Source organism: Cervus canadensis, chromosome 2 (genome assembly GCF_019320065.1).
Source record: "Cervus canadensis isolate Bull #8, Minnesota chromosome 2, ASM1932006v1, whole genome shotgun sequence".
In the NCBI taxonomy this organism is placed as follows: Eukaryota; Metazoa; Chordata; class Mammalia; order Artiodactyla; family Cervidae; genus Cervus; species Cervus canadensis.
The window spans coordinates 106734046-106755854 of record NC_057387.1 but is presented as its reverse complement, the minus strand read 5'-3'; the positions used below and the strand labels follow the sequence as shown (position 1 = coordinate 106755854).

Genomic DNA, 21809 nt, shown 5'->3' with positions numbered 1-21809 from the left:
CTGTTGTTCTTCCACGGGTTGATCCCAGGCTCTTTTATTTACTCAACACATATGTATTGTGTGCCTGTTATTTGCGGGGCGCTGCTTTATGTGTCTGCGAGAACAAAGTCCAAGCGCTCATGGAGCTGATATCTAGTGGGGAAGTGAAAGAAAGTGTTAGTTTCTCAAGTCGTGTCTGACTCTTTGTGACCCCACAGACTGCAGCCTGCCAGGCTCCTCTGTCCATGGAATTCTCCAGGCAGAAATACTGGAGTGGGTAGCCATTCTGTTTTCCAGGGGATCTTCCCGATCTAGGGATTAAACCTGGGTCTAATCCCAGGTTATTGCAGGAATTTGCATTGCAGGCAAATTCTTTACTGTCTGAGCTACCAGAGAAGCCCTGTGGGGAAGAGAGACCATGAATAAGAAAATGCTAGGGGTTGCTATGAAGGAAAATAAAGCTGCATCAGGAAAAGGATGCTCAGAGGTGGGATGACGGAACTGTTTATGAGTAGGATGGTCAGGGAAGATCTCCCTGCTGCTGCTGCTGCTGCTAAGCCGCTTCAGTCGTGTCCGATTCTGTGCGACCACATAGACGGCAGCCCACCAGGCTCCTCTGTCCCTGGGATTCTCCAGGCAAGAATATTGGAGTGGATTGCCATTTCCTTCTCCAATGCATGAAAGTGAAAAGTGAAAGTGAAGTCACTCAGCTGTGTTCGACTCTTAGCGACCCCATGGACTGTAGCCTACCAGGCTCCTCCGTCCATGGGATTTTCTAGGCAAGAGTACTGGAGTGGGGTGCCATTTCCTTCTCCGAGATCTCCCTGAGGAGGTGATATTTGAGCAGTGGTCTGAGTGAAAAGACCAGCCATGTGAGATATGGGGAAGAGTGTTCTGAGGGAAGGGACATCTAGTGGAAAAGCCCAGAGGATGAGCCTCGGGTGTTTGAGGAACAGCAGGAGAGCCAGGGTTGCTGGAACAGAACGAACAGGGAAAGAACAGAAGTGATACGGGTAGAGAGGTTGCTCAGAGCCAGATCATGGCATAGATTTTGGACTTTATTACAAGCATGATGGGACCCCTCCTGAAGTGATATGATCTGACTTACATGTTAACAAGAGCATCCTGGCAACTGTGTGAACATTCTAGGGCAGGGTGAGAAAGAGGGGGCTGGTGCAGCAGTTTAAGACGAGATGGTAGTGATTTGGACGGACTAAACCTTGGGGTCTGGTGTGTGAAGGGGAATATTATTTATTATTATTAATGTACTGTGGTGGCCAAAGGGCTGACCGCCTGTGAACACGGCCCCCCTCAACTCTCTGCATCCTGGCCCAGGCCTGCTGCTCCTCTCACTCCCAGAGGCGGGGTCTCTTATTTCCTCCCCCCTTGAACCTGGGCTGGCCTGTGACTTGCTTGCATCAACATAATGTAGTGGCATGAGGTTTTAGGGATTCTGAGCTCTGGCTTAAGAGATCTTTTAACTTCTTTTTCTCTAGGAATTCAACCTCCAAGTAAAGAAGATCAAGTCATCCTGCTGGAGAGATGCCACTTGGAGGAGAAGAGCCAGCAGCAAGTCCTCCAACAGCCTGTTGTCACTCAGTCGCTCAGCCGTGTCCGACTCTCTGAAACCCCATGGACGACAGCACGCCAGGCCTCCCTGTCCTTCACTGTCTCCTGGAGTTTGCGCAAACAAACTCATGTCAATTGAGTCAGTGATGCCTTCCAACCATCTTATCCTCTGTTACTCTCTTCTCCTCCTGCCCTCAATCTTTCCCAGCATCAGGGTCTCTTCCAACGAGTCAGGTCAGTGGGGCCATTTTGGACCCTCCAGTCCTAACTGAACCACGGTGGACACAGATGAGCCAGCTCTGCAGTGATGGTTTGCTGTATGTGTCAACTTGAGTAGGCCACAGGATGCCCAGATACTTGGTCCAACATTATTCTGGGTTTATCTGTGAGGTTTCTGAATGAGATTAACACTGAATTGGTAGACTGAATCAGGCAGATGGCCCTCCTCAATGTGGGTGGGCCTCATCCAATCTCTTGAATGCCTGAATAGAACAAAACTGTGGAGAAAGAGAGAATCCTCTCTGCCTCTGTCTTCAGTCTGGGATGTCAATATTCTCCTGCCCTTGGACTCAGACTTGGACAGGAATTTACATCACTGGCTCTACCTACTTCTCAGGCCTTCAAACCCAGACTGGAACTATGCCATCTGCTCTCTTGGATCCACAGCTTGCCCAGTGCAGATCTGGAGGCTTCATAGCCTTCAAATTTGTACAAGCCAATTCCTTATCATGTATCTATATATTTCTACCTGTATCTATGTCTATAAGAAATTGGCTCATGTGATTATAATATATATTACGTATATATATTTAGAAATAGATATGTAGATGGCTCATGGTTTCTTTAGACATAGATATATAGATATAAATATTATATAACTATATCTATGATAGATACAGATCTTATTACATATCTATCTATAAAATACATGTTAAAAAATATATATATATCCTATTGGTTATTGGTTCTTTTTCTCTGGAGAACCCAGACTAATGAGATTGCTAAGCCTCACCTAAATTCTTGACCTTTAGAATTGCGAGACAACAAAAACAAATGCTATTATAAGTTTTGAGATGGCTTATTACATAGCAATAGATAACTGATACAGTGAGTTTCAAAGTTTACACTATCCCTTCCTTAAGACAACCTTATGAAGTAGGTACCATTTTTTTTTTTTTTAATCTCCACCTTCCTGATGACACAAATGAGGCCTAGTAAGGCAAAGTAACTTACTGAAGGTCATAAACCTAATGAGTGGTAGAATTAGTTCTTAAAACCTGGCAGGTTGATTCCAGAGGCCACACTCTTTAAGTACTATAATTGACTCCCTTCTGCAGTGCTGTTGTGAGACTACCAGTGAATTCTCTTCTTGTGGAAGGAATGGAGCCCCTGATTATAATTTAAATGATTCTATGACTTTATTAGAAATGTTTGGGTTGTAGAAATTGCCCAATTTTAACTCTCTAATGACATTTCAAATAAATTCTTTTTTAAATGGAAATACAAAAACACAATAACTATAAGTATAGAGCTTAATGAATTGTCACAAAGTGAATACACTCATGTAGCTACTGCTGAGATTAAGAAAAGCCCCCACCAGTACCTCAGAAGCCCCCTCTTGCCCTGTCCCTATCCCTACCTCTTTTCTTCCTGCCTCACATTAAACTACTGTCTTCACTTTGTACATCATTAATTAGTTTGCCTGTTCTTGAATTTTATTTAAATGAAATCTTATAGTATATATTCTGCTGTACCAGTTCTTTTCACTTAACATTATGTCTGTGATATCTATCTGTGCTCTTTTGTAGCAACAGTTCATTATCATTGCTATATCAGGGATTGGCAAACATTTTCTTCAAGGGTCCAGACAGTAATCATTTTAGGTCTCTGTTGCATATTCTTTTGTTTGTTCGTTTGTTTTTTTGGTACAATGTTTTAAAACCCTCCTAAGCTCAAGGGCATACAAAAATAGGACACAGGCTAGATTTGTCCCAGGAGCCAAATTTTGCTGACCTCTGCTATATAATATACCATTTGTGTTAGTTATATACTGCTGTGTAACAAATTGCCCCAGAGCTTAGATAACAATAAACATTTATTTTGAGGATATGGGTCAGGAATTTGGGAGTGGCTTAGCAGGTGGTCTGACTCAGAGTCCCCCATGAGGCTGCAGCCAGGGTGATGACTGTGGCTGCATTCATCTGAAGGCTTGACTGGCTTCCCCCAGAGTGGCTGATCCAAGAAAGCCAGGTGGAGATGGCATATATTTTATAACCTAGCTTTGTAAATCACACCACCTCACAGAGACTAATCCTGGTACAAGTTAGGAATATGCTACATAAAGGTATGAATACCAGGAGGTGGGGGTCATTGGGATCATCTTCAAGGTTGACTGTCACACCACTATGGAGATAGATATCACATTTTACCACCTATTTCCTATTGATGGATGTCTGGGTTATTTCTAGTTTTGTACTCTTATGAATAATGCTGATAAGAACATTTCTGTTCACGTCTACTGGTGTACATATGTACACATTTATATTGACTATCTATAATGATTTCTGTAATAGCAACTGATTGCTTTTTATGATGTTCTTGTTTGGTTTTAAAATGTTTCTTTGGGGAATTTGAAGACAGTGTCAAATTATGGTAATATCAAATAATCCTTGAAAAACCATATACAGTGCCTAAAATTACTTTTTCTTTTGTTACTGGCTCGATCTAGGCTAGTTGAGTGTCTGTAAAATTAGCAACTAGAGTATACTCTATTGTTTTATTCCTTTCCCATGATTTGTTCATTTAAAGGAGGAAGAAGTGAACAGTAATAATGCTTGGAGAAGAGAAAAATTAATGCCAGTACAATTTGGTTTCTGTGGATAAGAAAAAAAAAAGAAAAGGACATATGATAACAATAAAGAGAAATGATTTTCATTCAATGTGTGTTTGCATAAAAACCTAAGAGGTGATGAACAAAGACAAGGTGAATAGATATTGCTGCATTTCTCAGTTTGTAAATATAAAAGAATTAATGTTTTCAATATTCATGCCATGTCCAAATGGGGTTCCTTTGGATCATTCCAGTTTCTGCAGTGGCTCTTTAGCTGCTTACTATGTATTAAGCATATGTGTATAAACGTGTATATAAAAATAGGCAAGATAGATATTAATGTTTATCACTCCTAATAATAGCAGATTTTCCTGCATTACACAGAATAACCAGGGATTGAGAAAATACAACGTTGTAATTAAGCAAAAAGCAATAGTACAAATCAGCAATTCATGCTTGGGTGTGGACTATGCTGAGTCCCATGGCAAAATGAAAAGGATCCCCCACACTGGTTCTTTTTTTTTTTTTATTTATTTTTTATTTTTTTGGTTCTTAAACTGTAAGAATGAAAGCTGTATGAATGGTCAGCCACCTCCAGAGTTTCCACTTTTTCTAAAGCATTTCATCAGGGAAACAGCATATAACATAGACCTGGATCATGCATTTCCCTTCGTACCTGCATGTCCACAGCAATTAAAGCAGTTTATTGTCACCTGGAAGGATCAGGTTGACTAGGAGATACGTATAGTCCTCCATAGTTTGCCACAACCCTATTCACAGGTAATTGGATCTTCTAGGAGTAGAAATGCAATTAGTCCACTAAAAAATATTATGATGACCATGCAACATCAGTGAAAATGGTTTTACTGGGAGTCACCCAGGATCTAGAGCCTTACAGTCAGTGGAAGTTCTTCAGGGCTTGTGTTTTTGAAATAGTCTTACAAAATCAGCAAGCTCCAGGAGACGGTGAAGGACAGGGAAGCCTGGCATGCTATAGTCCATGGGGTCACAAAGAGTCAGACATGACTGAGCGACTGAACAGCACCAAATCACAGGGAAAACTTCTAGATTTCCTCTCGTCAACAAGTGAATAGCCTAACTAGGTTCTGATGCTAGTATATCTCTTTACTGGGAATCTTGCTGAAGTTCATATTTAGACTAAGCAATAAACATGGTTGTCTTTGAATGGGGCCTGCCTTGGAAAAACCTGCACCTGCTTCAAAAAGAACAGTTTGTCCCTTGGTTTCCATGTCCTTAATAACAATATAATGTGGTGGGCTTACTAATTAGCGTAAGTAGACTTTGCATGCTAAGTTGCTTCAGTCATTCTGACTCTTTGTGACACCATGGACTGTAGCCCGCCAGGCTCCTCTGTACATGGGATTCTCCAGGCAAGAATCCTGGAGTGGGTTGTCATGCCCTCCTCCAGGGGATCTTCCCAACCCAGGGATTAAACCCATGTCTCTTGCATCTCTTGCACTGACAGGTAGGTTCTTTACCATTAGCCAGTTTCAGTTCAGTTCAGTCGCTCAGTTGTGTCCGACTCTTTGCGACTCCATGAACTGCAACATGCCAGGCCTCCCTGTCCATCACCAACTCCCGGAGTTTACTCAAACTCATGTCCATCGAGTTGGTGATGCCATCCAACCATCTCATCCTCTGTCGTCCCCTTCTCCTCCCACCCCCAATCCCTCCCAGCATCAGGGTCTTTTCCAATGAGTCAACTCTTCACATCAGGTGGCCAAAGTATTGGAGTTTCAGCTTCAGCACCAGTCCTTCCAATGAACACCCAGGACTGATCTCCTTTAGGATGGACTGGTTGGATCTCTTTGCAGTCCAAGGGACTCTCAAGAGTCTTCTCCAATACCACAGTTCAAAAGCATCAATTTTGCAGCACTCATTTTTCTTCACAGTCCAACTCACATCCATATATGACCACTGGAAAAACCATAGCCTTGACTAGAAGGACCTTTGTTGGCAATGTAATGTCTCTGCTTTTTAATATGCTATCTAGGTTGGTCACAGCTTTCCTTCCAAGGAGTAAGCGTCTTTTAATTTCATGGCTGCAATCACCATCTGCAGTGCTTTTGGAGCCCCAAAAAATAAAGTCTGCCACTGTTTCCACTGTTTCCCCATCTATTTCCCATGAAGTGATGGGACCAGTGCCAGTTTAGCACCTTGTAAATCCCAACAAGAAAAAGAAGAAGTGACCACTGGCTTTCTGTAATAAAAATATATATATATCCTCAACTGCTGGGCATTAGCCATTTTTCTTTTGAGAGATAATGCTTGTTTTCAGACTTTGGCTTCTGTCAGAGAGAACCTGTTTCCTGATTCCCACAGATTAAGATTAGTCAAAAGATCACAATGTAAACATAATAAAACAATGAGAAACAAGTCACCAAGAGAATCAGCAGAAATGACAATAGCAGAATTAGACTTGAAAAGATAATGATATTGGAAGTATCAGATATAGAATATATAAGAGGTACATTTAATATGTTAAATATGAAAAAAGAACAAGTTAATATAGGAACAATACACTATGGAGATAAGTAAGCAAATGTGAAAAAACAAATGATGCATTTATTTCCCAAATGCAAAACAAATAATTGGAAACAGAACTCAGTTAAACCTCAGCTTAGATCTAGCTAAAAAGATAATCACTGAATGGTAAAAACAGACCTTGTGTAATTTATCAGAGATGGAAAATATGAATGAGAATTTCAGGAACAAACAGAAAAGCACAAGAAGATCTAATGCTCGGGTTCTGAAATAGTAAAGGAGGAGAATGAGGTGGGAGACAGTGTCTACAGAAATAGTAGCCAAGAATTTCCCAGACAGCAGAAAAATCCAGGAAGTCTAATGCATCTTAAGAAGAGTAAACAAAATATTTAAACACAATGCAGGAAAACTCAGAACGCCAGCAAAAGAAAGAGAAGCTTGAAGTCAGTGAGGGAGAAAAAAATGGACTACCTAAAATAATTTAGACTTCAGAAGACTTATCACTAAAAATGAGTGTCAGCAATAGTGCCAAAAGAAAATGTGTCAGCGTAGACCTTTGATCCAGCAAACTTATCATTTAATGACTAGGAAAAATTCAAAACACCAAAGAAAGAGAAAGATTTTACAAAGGAGTGAATGACTGACAGCTGGTTTTTCAACAGCAACAAAAGAGGTCAGAAGATATTAGATTCCTTTAGTGGGCTTAAAAAAAATAACTGCCAACTTGAATTTCTAAACCTATCAAAAATATCTTAAAAAATGAGAGACAAGTAAATGTATCACAAAAACTGAGAATGTTTGTTAACAGCAGATCTTCACTAAATAAGATTCTAAAAGATGGTCTTCAAACTGCAGGAAAATAATCTCATATGCAAGGTGAAGATATGAGAAGGAATGAAGAGCAGAGAAAATGACAAATATGTGACTAAATCTAGTGAAAAATAACTGCAGAGGACAACAACAACCACAACACACTGTGGGTTTTAAAAATAAAATGAAGAAATAAAAGTAAACTAACAGGTAGAACAAACAGAAAACATAAAATAAGATGGTAGATTTAACCCATCAGTTCAGATCAGTTCAGTTGCTCAGTTGTGTCTGACTCTTTGCAACCCCATGAACTGCAGCACGCCAGGCCTCCCTGTCCATCACCAACTCTCAGAGTTTACCCAAACTTATGTCCATTGAGTGGGTGATGTCATCCAACCATCTTATCCTCTGTTTTCTCCTTCTCCTCCCACCTTCAATCTTTCCCAGCATCAGGGTCTTTTCAAATGAGTCAGTTCTTCGCATCAGGTGGCCAAAGTATTGGAGTTTCAGTGCCCTCCCACCATATATATCAATAATCTGACATATTTACAGTAATGAAAGAAAAGACTTTCAACCATGAATTCTATATCCAGCAAAACTATATCATTCAAACGTAAAAGGTAATTTAAAATATTTCCAGATAAACACAAACTGAGAGACTGTGTCAGTAGCAAACCTAGAAAGAAATTCTAAGTGATAAAGAAATTCTAAAGGAAGTCTTTTAGGCTTGAAATGAAAGAACTTGAAGCCATCTGAAGAAATAAAGAACACTGGAAAAGGTAACCACATAAGTAAATACACAATATAGCATAAGCATATTTTTGTCTGTCCTCTATTTTTCTCCTGCTTGAGAAACTGCATAAAGCAATAATTAGAAACCTTTGTTGATAAGCATACAATGTATAAAGATGTAATTTGTATAACAATAACAACACAAAGTATATAGAGGTAATGGAACTATATAAGGACAATGTTTTTGTATGCAATTGAAATTCAGTTGGCATTAATCCAAATTATGCTGCTATAGGTTAAGATGTTAATGGTAATTTCCAGAGTAACCATTAAGAAAATAATTTAAAAAATGTACAGTGAAAGAAACAACAAAAATTTAAAATGGTACACCAAAAAAGATCTATTTAATGCAAAAGAAGCCAGCAAGAGAAGAATAGAGGACCAACAAAAAAGACATAAGATACATAGAAAACAAATAGCAAAATGGAATATATAAAACCTACCTTATCAATCATCACATTAAATGTGGATTAAACACATGAAAGGCAGATATTAGCAAAGTGGATAAAAAACATGATTCAAGTATATTCTGTCTACAAATGACACACTTCAGAGCTGATGACACAAACAGACTTGAGAATAAAAAGGTGGCAAAACAATATATCACGGATATAATAACCAAAACATAGCTGGAGTGGTTATCCTAATATCTAACATAATAGCCTTTAAGACAAAAACTGTGACTAGGCACAAGAAGATCATTCTATATTATAAAAAGACATTCTGTCAAGAAGATACACAATTATAAACATATATGCATCTAATAACATAGCCCCAAAATATATGAAGCAGAAACTAACAGAACTAAAGGGAGAAACAGACAAATCAGCAATAACACCAGGAGTTCCCAACACCCCACTTTAAATCATGGTTAAAACAACCAGAACATGCATAGATCAACAAGGCAATATAATAAACAATACTATAAACCAACTAGACCTAACAGTCATCTGTAGGATACTCTGCCCAACAAAAGAAGAAAAAACACTCTTCTCAAGTGCACATGAAACGTTATCTAGAATAAAGTGAAAGTGAAAGTTGCTCAGTCATGTAAGACTCTTTGCGAACCCATGGACTATACAGTCCATGGAATTCTCCAGGCCAGAATACTGGAGTGGGTAGCCTTTCCCTTCTCTAGGAGATCTTCCCAACCCAGGGATCGAACTCAGGTCTCCTGCATTACAGGCAGATTCTTTACCAGTTGAGCTATGAGGGAAGCCTCTTCTATCTATGGTAGACCATATGTCAATCCATAAAATAAATCTCCATAAACTTTAAAAGACTGAAATCATACCAAATGTGTTCCGTAAGCAAAATGAAATGAAACAAGAAATCAACGAAAGAAGGAAATGTGGAAAATTCACAGATATATGGAAATTAAACAACACTCTCCTAAATAATCAGTAAGTCAAAGAATAAATCAGGGGAGTGATTAGAAAATACTTTGAGGTGAACAAAAGTGAAAAAATAGCATACCAAAACTTATGAGATACAGTGAAACAGTGCTTGGAGGGAAATTTATAACTGTAAATGCCCACATTAAAAAGAAGAAAAATATCAAATTAACAACCTAAACTTCCCCTCTAATAAACTAGAAAAGGAGAGCAAACTATACCCAAAGCAAATAGAAGAAAAGAAATTAAAAGGCTAAAGGAAGGATAAACAAAATAGAGAAACAATAGAGAAAATAAACAAAATCAAACGTTGGTCCTTTGAAAAGATCAAGAAAATTGACAAATGTGTCTAGTCTGATGTGTGTGTGTGTATAAGAGAGAGCGAGAAAGAGAGTGACAGAGAGAGAGAGAGAGAGAGAGAGAGAGAGAGAGAGAGAGAGATACAGGGATGGGAGAGGAATCAAATTCTAAAATCAGGAGTGAAAGTGGGGATGTTACTACCAACTGAATTTACAGAAGCAAAAAGCATTATAGGAGAATATGATGAACATGAACGGTTATATACCAATAAATTAGATAAACTAAACGAAATGGAAAAATTTTTAGAAACACACAAACTACCAAAACCAACTCAAGAAGAAATGGAATATCTGAAAAGAATTATATCAAATAAATAGAATCAATCAATAATAAAAAATTTTTAACAAAGAAAAGTCCAGGGCCAGATGATTTAACTGATGAATTCTATGAAAACTTTAAAGAAGAAATAATACCAGTCTTTCTGAAACTATTCCTAAAAACAGAAGAAAAGGGACAATTGCCAACTCATTCCATGAGAGCAGCATTGCTCTGATACCAAAGCCAAAGATATCATAAGGAAAGAAAACTACAGACCAACATTCCTTATGAATGCAGTTGCAAAAATCCTCAACAAAAATACTAGCAAACCAAATCCAGTAGCACATTAAAATGAAATTTACCATGACCAAATGTGATTTGTTCTAAGAACACAAGAGTTGTTCAACACATGAAAATCAATCAATGTAATATACCATACTAATAGAATGAGGGGGAAAAAAGTGCCACATGATCATCTCAATAGATGCAGAAAAGCCATTTAAAAAACTCCAACACTCTTTCATGGGAAAAATGTCCAACAAACTAGGAGTAGAAGGGAATTTTCTCAATCTGATCAAGGAAATCTGCAAAAATCTCACAGCTAACATCATACTTAATGGTGAAAGAGTGAAAGCTTTTCTCCAAAGGCTATTTTTATTTGTATTCTCCAAATACAAGGATCTCAGCTGCCACCGCTGAACACAGGTGGTAGTCCACTTCCAACCCCAGATGATTTGTTAGTCATAAATGGGGCTGGATGGCCAGGGTGGAGTCCTCAGACAAGGGAAGTATGGGCAGGTGAGTAGGTGAACCAGCCTCCTATCATACCGAGAGGCACAGGGGCATAAGGAGATGGAGTCATTCTGACTGAGGGGCCAAAGTGTGTATGACCGACCACAGATACGTGGACTGCAGAATGGCCTAACTCAACAGCCATCAGTCCCTCTGGACTACATCTTCACCTCTGCTATTAGGAAGACAGAGGACAGAGAGCAACCCACAGAGCTCACGGTTAGTGACAAGATGGGGGAGCAGGAGCCTAAGGAACTGTTTGTATCTTCAGGATGTGTGAGACTAGCAACCCGACGTCAGGATTCTCAGTGCCTCCCTCATCCTTTTTTTCCCTGCACGTTGTCCCTTTATTTTTTCTAATATCCTTTAAAGCAGTTATTGTTTATTGAGCAGCTACGAACTAGGCACTTTTAATGGGTATTCTCATCTAATCCTCTAATAATCCTATGGAATAGGCATTAGCATCGATATAGACAAAGACACGGAGGCTCTCAAATCACACAGCTTGTTTAGGGGCAGAGCCAGAATTCAAGTCCAGGTCTATCTGCCTCCAGGGTCTGTTGCATTTCTGCTTCAGTCCTTTAAAAAAGGGGGTTCATGTGATGTCTTTCTAGAAAATCAAGGAGGGAGTAAAATAGGAGACAGGTTTCCACTAGGCAGCCAGGACCCCTGAAGGAAGGGAATCTTGGAGACTGAAGGGGTCGCTGACAGCATTAGAGAGGAAAGGGAATGAGCCTGTAGCCAGGAGAGAGACTGAGGCTCGGTGAGGCCTCTAACCCAAGGTGTTAGTGGCTCAGTCGTGCCCAGCTCTTTGTGACCCCATGGACTGTAGCCCACCAGGCTCCTCTGTCCGTGGGATTCTCCAGGCAAGAATACTGGAGTGGGTTGCCATTCCCTTCTCCAGGGGATCTTCCTGACTCAGGGATCAAACCCAGGTCTCCTGCATTGCAGGTGGATTCTTCACTGTCTGAGCCACCAGGGGAGCAAAGAGTTGGACACAAGTGAGCACACACACACACACACACACACACACACACACACACAACTAACCCAACAGGAGCCCAAGATGGGTGCTGACATCCAGAGAGCAGCCCGAGTGACCATCACCGTGACCACACACACACGCACACACACACACACACACACACACACACACACACACACACAACTAACCCAACAGGAGCCCAAGATGGGCACTGACATCCAGAAAGCAGCCCGAGTGACCATCACCGTGACCACACACACACACACACACACACACACACACACACAGAGGAGGGCTGTCCTTTGACAGGGACCATCCTGTCAGTGCGCTCGGGTGATCCCTGTGAGTAAATGATGTCCACTTACAGAGACACTGGGGCTGGGGGCGATCCCATGTGCCATCTCCCTGGCAGCTGAGCACTGGGGTGCCCAGCAGGTAGAATCCGTGGGTGCACTGGTAAGATACAGTCGTGCCGTAGCTGAACCTGTGTGGGCCGCCGGCGTGGATCTGACGGACGCTGTTTTCTAGGTGCCCAGGATCCGTACAGTTGATGACTGCAACGGAACAGGATGATTAGGTGCAGAGACCTGGATGGGAGGTTTTGTTTTTTTTTTTTTTTTAATGCTTTTAAATAGGAATTCAGAAGTTCAAACAGGAATATATTCCCAGTAGAGCAAAATTTCCAGACCAAGAGAGGCTACACAAAGCAGATCCCGCCTGGGAAGCTGAGCTGGTCCTGAGGCTGCTGTACTCCCCTCACTGTGGCCACCTGGGTAAGGGCTTCATCCTTCTGGGTCCAGCTAGACATCACCCCCTGCAGAAGCCTCCCCACCTCCCCCCAGACGGGTTAACCTCTCACTCCTTGTGGTCCTGGCATAAACCTCTATTGATAGGACTCCCCTGAGGGCAGGAATGCGCCCCTGTCTGTGAACCCATCCCACAGTGTGTCTCCCACAGCGAAGCTGTGGAAAGGGGATGGGCTTCTCTAGAAACTATTTTAATCACTTTTATGAGTATTTCAGGGGGAGATTAATCCTCGGGGATCCATTTGACTTTTAAATGGTGCCAAAGCAGCTTATCAAAATCAGAGTGAGGTTTGAGAGTCATGACAATACTATTCATAACCCATGATGTGAACTTTGACTTTCAAAACACTTCCATATCCATTATTTAACTTGAACTTCATATGAGTCGTATGAGGCAGGCAGGGTGAGTACTTGAAATCTTTGATGAGCTTTTAAAGTGTGAGCTATTTTTAACTTCTGATGACCCTCTCTGAGACTAAGAGAGGTTGGAGACACAAAACAGCTAAGCTGCATTCATTCATTTATGTTATTTACTGTGATATACCGAGTGTCAAGCATTGTGCTGGGCAGGAAGGGTATGACAGAATTTACGGTCTGGAGTAGGGTTTCTCTACCTTGGCACTGCGGATATTTTGGGCTGATAATTATTTACGGTGCAGGCAGTCCCGTGCACTGGGGGATGTTTAACAGTATCTCTGGCCTCTGCCCACTAGACGCCAATAGAAACTCTCCAGTCGTGACAACCAAAGACGTCTTTTGACATCTGTCCCGTGTTGGGACAGGGGAGCTGGAAAATCATACCCAGTTAAGAACTGCTGGTCTAGAGAGAAAGGGACAAACCAGCAATGATACTGTTTGGTAAGTGCCCTGACGGGGCAGCAGAGAATGTTCTGGAAGCACAAAGCAGAGCCTGGAGCCCGGTGCATGGGGCAGGGCAGGAAAGCCTCCCCAGGAGCAACCTTTAGGCTGGCTCTTAATGGCTGGGCAGAAGTCACCCGGACAAAGAAATGATGGGAGAGGACAGAGAAGGATGCATTTGAGGAAGCTGTGTCTGGTGCCCTGAGGGGCTTACAGGCGCAGGGCACCTGTGAGGGAACAAAAGAGGCTCAGTGCGGCTGGGACCCAACGCAGGGGTGAGGCTGGGGGCCAAGCAGGTGGAGAAGAATGAGGCTGGATCGGAGGCTGGGCCAGGTCCCATGGGCCCGTAAACCAGCCAAGGAGACTATTATTATCCTAAGGGCAGTGAGAAGTCTTGGGAGGTATTTTAAACAGGGAGTGACTTGATCAGATTTGTGTTTTTGGCATTTTGGCACGGAATGTTCTGACATTCCATCAGGAGAATGAGTTGGGGTGGGGGTGGGGAGCAGGACCAGAGGCCCTGATTTCTAAGATTTTACCCCGGTCTTCTGTTTTCCAAGCCCAGCTCTTGAGCACCGCACTCTGGGAAGGGGCTGGGGTTTGGGGAGCTGAAGTTACAGGACAGAACATGTCTGGGAGAGAGAGCACAGTTCTTGAAGAGAGGGGATCATGGGATAACCATACCCCAAAGCATCAGTCTCAATTCCTTCCTCCCTGGAGAGGTGATGGAAGCAGGGCACAACACAAGGTCATGGCAATTTCCCCTGCGTTCCCTGGATTCTTCTCTCATTCACAATTGCACCTTGAAGTGTTGAGCGGAATGTTATTTTAAGGTTAGTTGTGAATGTATCTTGATTGATTCTAAAGCATCATTTGAAAAGTTTGGTCCTTTAATATCGATTACAAATAAATTGTGAGACATTGCACAGCCAATCGCCATGTACCCTCAACAGCGGAGGAGACACCATCACCCGAGGGAATCTAAGCCCTCACCCCTTACAGCTGTGAAGACTTGGTCAACCTCCACACCAGGGCAGGGACTGCTCCTGTTCAGACAGTCTGACCCTCCATTCAGACCTTAGCGAGCTTGCCAGGCCACTCGTGGGCAGAGGCAGACGGCCCCAAGGCCCTTCATCGCTGGGTGTGTGCATGTGTGCCTAGCTGCTAAGTTGTGTCCAATCTGGGCTGCAGCCCACTGGGTTCCTCTGTCCATGGGATTCTCCAGACAAGAATACTGGAGTGGGTTGCCATTTCCTCCTCCAGGGAATCTTCCAGACCCAAAGATCGAACCTGCATTTCCTGCATCTCCTGCATTGGCAAGCAGATTCTTCCCCACTGAGCCACCTGGGAAGCCCTTCACTGCTGTGAACAGCCTGTAAAAGCTTCAGGGGCTATTTTCTAAATAGTCTGGGTGGGACTGGAATATCCTCCATGTCAGGTCTGCCTCTTGAGTCTTTAGTTTTTTCTCTTCTCCTCCTCTTCATCCTAACCCCTAGATTCTGCTTTTTATGTCTCATTTCAACCCTTCCTTTTTTTATTCTTTCATTAAGAATGGGGCTCTATATGATAATGATGAATTATCGGTTCTACGAAATGTAAACAAAAGACTGTTTTCCATTTCTGTTTTGAAGGATGAAACTTCCTTCGCTTTCTTTCTATAACCAGTGAAGATCTTTGACATGGCTCTATGTGGGGGGAGAGAAATGCTCCCTCTGTGACCCTTCTCTGCCCCAAGTCTTCCTCGTTTGAGTCAATGTGGCGCCACGACAGAATCCCCTGACTTCCGCTTGTGGGTCACAGACCACAGGTGGCAGGTACTGGGGGTCGGGATGTGGGGGTGGGGGGGGAAGGGTGACTCACTTCGGCAGGTGGGCAGCACGTCACTCCACTGCCCACTGGCCAGGCACTGGGATCGAGCGGCCCCCTCAGCCACATAGCCCGGGTTGCAGACAAACTTGACCACGTCGTTGAGGTTGAACTGGCTGCCCTGGGTGAGGCCGTTGATTGGGTTGCCTGGGTGTCCACAGGTAATCGCTACAATCAAAAGAGACGAGAGGTCAGCCCTCCTGCTGCCCCCCGACCGCAAGTCTGTCCTCTCCTCACCTGGCCTCTCTCATGCCCAGCAGCGAAGCACAGCCCTGGGTCTGACTTCAGTCTCTTTCGCAACAAAACTCTGTTTTCGTGAAGTCAGCATGGGGACAGCCCCTTTTCCTTGAAGGCGTGTCCACAGCGTGGACCACTTGAAAGAAGTCATTCGAGGACCATAGTGCATTAGGGTGTATCATCCTTCTCCTTCGCCCAGGCAGCTGGTCCTGCCTCAGTTCCTCTCCCAGATCCCTTCAGCTACTCATCTCCATTCTTTGCCAGATACCCTGGTGACTACCCTTCCCAGGAGTCAGACTAGCCTAAGTTCCTGGGCCAGTCTTGATGGAGCCAGTCAGTACAAACCACATCTGTGTGGAGGGACTGGTCACCCCAACAGACCCGCGGGCATCAGAGTTCTTAGGTGGGCACAGTCCCTCTCCTATTCCTCCCACGTGAGGGGAGTTCAGCTAATGGACTTCCTGGCCTTTCTCTGTGTTCTCTTCTCTATCCTGCCTGGGGTAACCAGAAGTGGCCCCTCTGTGCAGTTTGGGAAGGACGAAGGCTCAGCCCTGCCTTCCTCCTCTTGAGACGGGCAGCCTGCAGGCAGCGAGGCTCCCCTGCCAACCCTCCAGCAGAGGCAGGTTCTCCCCTGACTTCCCCTCCCTCTGCAATGGAGTCATGCCCAACCCAGGGCGGTGCTGCTCTGACTGTGTGTGAATCCACCCCACCTGGGGTTTATTCAGCAAATTCCATTCGGCTCTCATATTAAGCTACGGCTCCAACTGAGGCTTCATCGGGAATAGAGGCGGTATTTTGGTGTCCACACATGGCTCTGTTTCATTGTGTAATCTGTTCAGCCCTGGGCAGGGAAGGGGGAGAACGCTTTGGTGTTTGCAGGGCTCAGGCTCACCTCCTCCTCTCAGGAGTGGAGTTCACTCCACCAGTGGCACTGGTCTCTTCGACTTTTCTTGAATGTACTAAACAAGGTCCTGCCCCAGAGCCTTTGGACTAGCTTCCTCTTGGCTGAAACATTCCTGGGCCTCTGCCCTCAGGTCTCCCCTCAAATGTCACCATAGCAGTGAGCCTTCCATTACAACCAGATAAACGACCACCCAGCACCGCCGAACCTTCTTGCCCTGCTTGCTTTTCTATACAGCAATTGGCCCACTCTGAGCACACTTTTTTACTCATTGCTAATCTTTCTCCACCTGAATGGAAGCTCCCTGGGGCAGGGACTCTGTTCCCTTCCTTGCTGTATCTTCTGTGTCTGGACTGGTGCCTGACATATAGGAAGTTGTTGTTGTTTAGTTGCTGAGTTGTGTCCAGCTTTTTTGTGAACCCATGGACTGTAGTTGGCCAGGCTCCAACTACATGGGATTTCCCAGGTAAGAATATTGCAAGAAGTCCATGGGATTTCCCAGGCAAGAATATTGGAGTGGGTTGCCATTTCCTTCTCCAGGGGATCTTCCAGACTCAGGGATCGAACCTGTGTCTCCTGCATTGGCAGGCGGATTCTTTACCACTGAGCCACCAGGGACATACAGGAAGACCTTGATAAATAATTGCAGAGTGAAAAAAAAAATTGCAGAGTGAACTAACAAATGAGTGAGTCATGAATGGATAGATGCCTGGCTTTTGCTCTGCTCCTGAGTCCTTGGTTCTATTTACTACCTGCCCGGTACCTAGTTTCTTTGGTTTGAAATCCGACTTGATGCTTTTGAGGCCTCCCCCCTTGGTTCTGGGTTTTCAGCCGTGAGAGGCTAAGGAACCATGAGGAATGCTTTCTTATCCCAACACTTGGATTTATGAGGACCCCACCCCAAACCTGGGGCTTCCCAGGTGGCTTAGTGGTAAAGAATCCTCCTGCCAATGCAGGAGATGCAGAAGATGCATGCTTGATCCCTGGGTCACGAAGATCCCCTGGAGGAGGAAATGGCAACCCACTCCAGTGTTCTTGCCTGAAAAATCCCAAGGATGGTGGAGCCTGGTGGGCTACAGTCCTGGGGTTGCAAAGAGCTGGACACAACTTAGTGACTAGACAACAACACCCCAAACCCAAATGGTATGGATGGAGGTCAGGGAACAAGAGTAAGTAGGATCCAGTTTTTGCTATGGACACCTGTGCTGTCTCTCTGGGCCAGTTCTCTTTTATAAATCTCAACAGTAGTATCCTTGACTCTATCTGGGCAGAGCAGGAGACAGGCTGTTAATGGGCTACAAGGGTTCCAGACAGCCTGGTGTGGTGGGATGAGAATGGATGAGGAGGCCAGCAGACCAGATTTACAACTCGGCTGTGTCCTTTTCTTACTTTGGACACCTCACTCTGAGCCTCAGTTCCTATATCTGTAAAGTAAGAATTTCAATATGCATTGAACAGGGTTGCTTTGAAAACAGATCCATACTTTTGCTCTTCATTAAATATTTACTGGATGCCTCCTAAGTGCGAGGCACACTGCTATGCATACTGATGAAACGCGAGGAGCTCGGGAGCTCATTTCTCAGCCTATCGGGAGAGCAGGCAGGGGGGCAGACTGTCACATCACCGTGGCTGGTGCTGAAACAGGCTTGCAGGGTGGGCACCTACCCTCCACCGGGGAGGGAGTGGTTAAGGAGGGACCCCAGAGAGTATGGCATACCCTCAGCTGGATCTCAAGGCTGAGCAGGATTTTCCAAGTCAGTGAAGTGGTGAGAGAGTGGAGGGAAGCTTCAGAGGGCCTGTGAATGCCCTGAAATTATATGCAAAATATGGGGTGGTTCTGATCAGCTTGGGAGAAGATGCACTGTTCTCACCAGACTTACAAAAGGTCATGACTTGCCTCCCCAAAGGCTAAAATACCACTTGTATAAAGGTAGAGGAGAGGGCTGAGGGCTAAACCTTTGGTAGTGGTAACAGCTTTTGAATTGCAGATTGACCGAAATGCCAGCACAGGACAGAGAGGGGTGGTTAGCAAAACTCACAGGAGGTGGGAGTGTCACAGGCCCGTGGGGACAGTTCATGACTTATCAGATGTCCCAGGGAGCTGTTTCTCTGGAGAGCCCTGACAGACTCAGACACAAGGGGAGAAGGGGAACACACTAATGGGAAAGAAGGGGTCCTGCTGGGCTGGGGCTCTTAACTAGACCTTGAACACATGCACCAGCAGACCCAGATTTCCTGAGGGCCGAGACCATGGCACATTCAACTCATCTATGCACAACACCATACACGCACCTGGCACGAAGTAGGTGCTAAGGAAAGGTTTGCTGGATTTGGTCTTATAGGCTGAGGTAAATTAACAGAAAAGGAAGGTGCATAGTTCAGAGGAGAGAACTGAAAACAGACTAAGCTCATGAAGAAGGCAGAAGGGAAGGTGATCCAGGGACTCATGGAGTGATTAGCCTTAGGCTTGGAGAGAGACTTCTCGACAGGAGGTGAGGGGCAAGGGTGAATGCGGACAAGGACAGATGGACATGTGGAGGGGACGCAGGAAGTGGAAAGGGCTACTGTTTGATGGCTTCTGTTCTCTCTGCACAGGAGAAAGTGAGATTATATCATTTGCTAAGAATTATTGGGGTCTATATGCTTTACTGCACTTAATCCTTACAATCCCATGAGGATTATCCTTTTAGGAAAGAAGTGGTTCAGAGGAGTCTGGGGACTTGTCCAAGGGGCACAGTTTCTAAGTGACTCATCTGAGTTCTGAATCTGGATTCTCTGCTTTCAGGCCATCCTCACTAACGTGTTTTAACTATTTGCTGAAAATATAGCAAATGTTATCTCTGAGTAGGAGAATATGGGTCTTCAGAAAGTAGGTGAGATTATGAAATAGCTGTGTTGGGGGGAATAGACAAGGTCGCTGACTGAGGAAGTGTAGACAGACAGTTGGAAAGTTCTGAGTCTGGTTGATATTGTAAACCTTGAATTCATAGGTGACGGCATCTAACATGGTACCTGCCACAGAGCAATTGCTTATAAATGTCCTGTTACTTTTGCCTTCCTACCCCAGATACTTCTGAAATCTCTGTCCTTCAGGAGAGAATGGAGCTTGCTACAAAAGATCTTGGATTCTGTGATGTAGCAGGGCGGTGGTACATCACCCACCACACCACCATCACGGTCCTCTTCACAATAGCAACAGCAGCATCTGACCATTTCACATGTATTCCCTCATTTAATCCTCGCAATAGTCTCTGAGGTACCTGCTTTTCATAAGTGAGGAAACAGACCTGGTGAGATAAGCTACCTTATCTAACATCACACAGCAACGTGCTATGTAGTGGTCGATTGGAACTCAAACCCAGGCAATCTAGGTCTAGGGTCCAAGTGTCCAACTGCTTGACTCTGCAGCCTTCCTGGACCAGGCATAAAATTAAGTATCTTAGGTTCAGCAGACATCTTCCATTAATTCAGAATCCAGCATTCTCTATTACTTGTAACTCAAATCTTTTCACATGTGTAGTGTGCCAATATCTTGAAGACATCTGAATTTGCATTTCCTGGATAAAACCAAATATGTTTTGTTTAGAGACATCTACAAGACTGACTAAATGTAGATAGGTCTTGCTTTCTCTAAACCCAGTACTTAAGAAGCTATTAAGACTAATTTTCATGCATTGTTTATTAAGTCTCACTATTTCATTACTCCATCTCATATATGAAAAGCGAAGTGAAGAAGAATTAAAAACAAAAGCCTGCCTTACAAAAATTAAGACCAAAACACTGCACACTTTACATAAAGGCTCACTTTATGGAACTTTAGAAAGTGAAAAATTTTCCAAATTACTTCCAGGCTAATTAGAATACCAGTGGCCATCTAAATCCAAAAATGCAGACTAACAAGAAGAAATAAAACCGTAGAAAGCCCAGGCCTGCAGCATAACTAGAAGACAGAGAATGCTATAAACTTTAAATTACGTGTAAGTAGAAAAATAAACACTAAGCCTGGGCAGAACTATTTCTCATGCTTCTGTTGCAAGGCTTAGCAGAGAGCAAGGCTGTATGGAGAGGAGACGAGAGAAGCGGAGGAATACTGATCCAAAGTCACTGCTGGAAAGAGAAAGCCCATTTTAAATGTGAGCATATTGAAAAACGGTCCTGGTACGTCAGAGTACCAACTATAGGAAGGAAACATAAATGTTTACAACCTTTCCTGAATACCAATACTGAAAGAAATGAAAAAAAAAGAGCAAAGCAAAGCAAAAAAAAAAAAAAAGCAAAGAAAACATGTCATACAGAGAAAAAAATATCATGTGTGTGATATTTTACACATAATAATTAAACAAAATTAAAACCTAACATATAAATAATAATATATGTGAATGAATTTGACTAACCTGTTAAGAGAAAAGGATTTTCAAATTGACTCGGAAGGCAAGGTCCAACTCTATGATATATATGAGAGGCCCATCTAATTTGAGTGATTCAGAAAGGCTAAAATAGAGGGATGGTTAAAGGCAAACCAGGCAAATGGGAGAGGGATGAAAGTAGAGAGTGTAAGCCTAACGGTATTAGGCACAGTACAATTCAAGCTAGAAAATATTAAAGTGATAATGAAGACATTTTTAAAGGCTAAAACCACAATATTCAATGTAGATATAACAGTTATGGATATCTATGTGCCAAATAACACAGTAATTATCCTTATGCAACACAAACTATGGGAAATACAAGGAAAAGTAAATAGAAGAACACTAATAGGAAGCCAGGCTTCAACAGTATGTGAACTGTGAACTTCCAGATGTTCAAGCTGGATTTAGAAAAGGCAGAGGAACCAGAGATCAAACTGCCAACATCTGTTGGATCATCG

At 43.3% G+C, this 21809-nt stretch overlaps 1 protein-coding gene across 2 annotated transcripts in view; it reads right to left on the bottom strand.

Annotated features, from left to right (window-relative positions):
* Positions 1 to 21809, bottom strand: part of CSMD2 (CUB and Sushi multiple domains 2) — a 679919-nt gene that overhangs the window by 28513 nt on the left and 629597 nt on the right. For both annotated transcript variants that reach the window (XM_043461986.1, XM_043461987.1), the window contains exons 54-55: positions 15799 to 15972; positions 12640 to 12828 (exon numbers count right to left, since the gene is read on the bottom strand). In XM_043461986.1, the coding sequence (XP_043317921.1) occupies positions 12640 to 12828; positions 15799 to 15972 (363 nt within the window). The remainder of the gene's footprint in view (positions 1 to 12639; positions 12829 to 15798; positions 15973 to 21809) is intronic.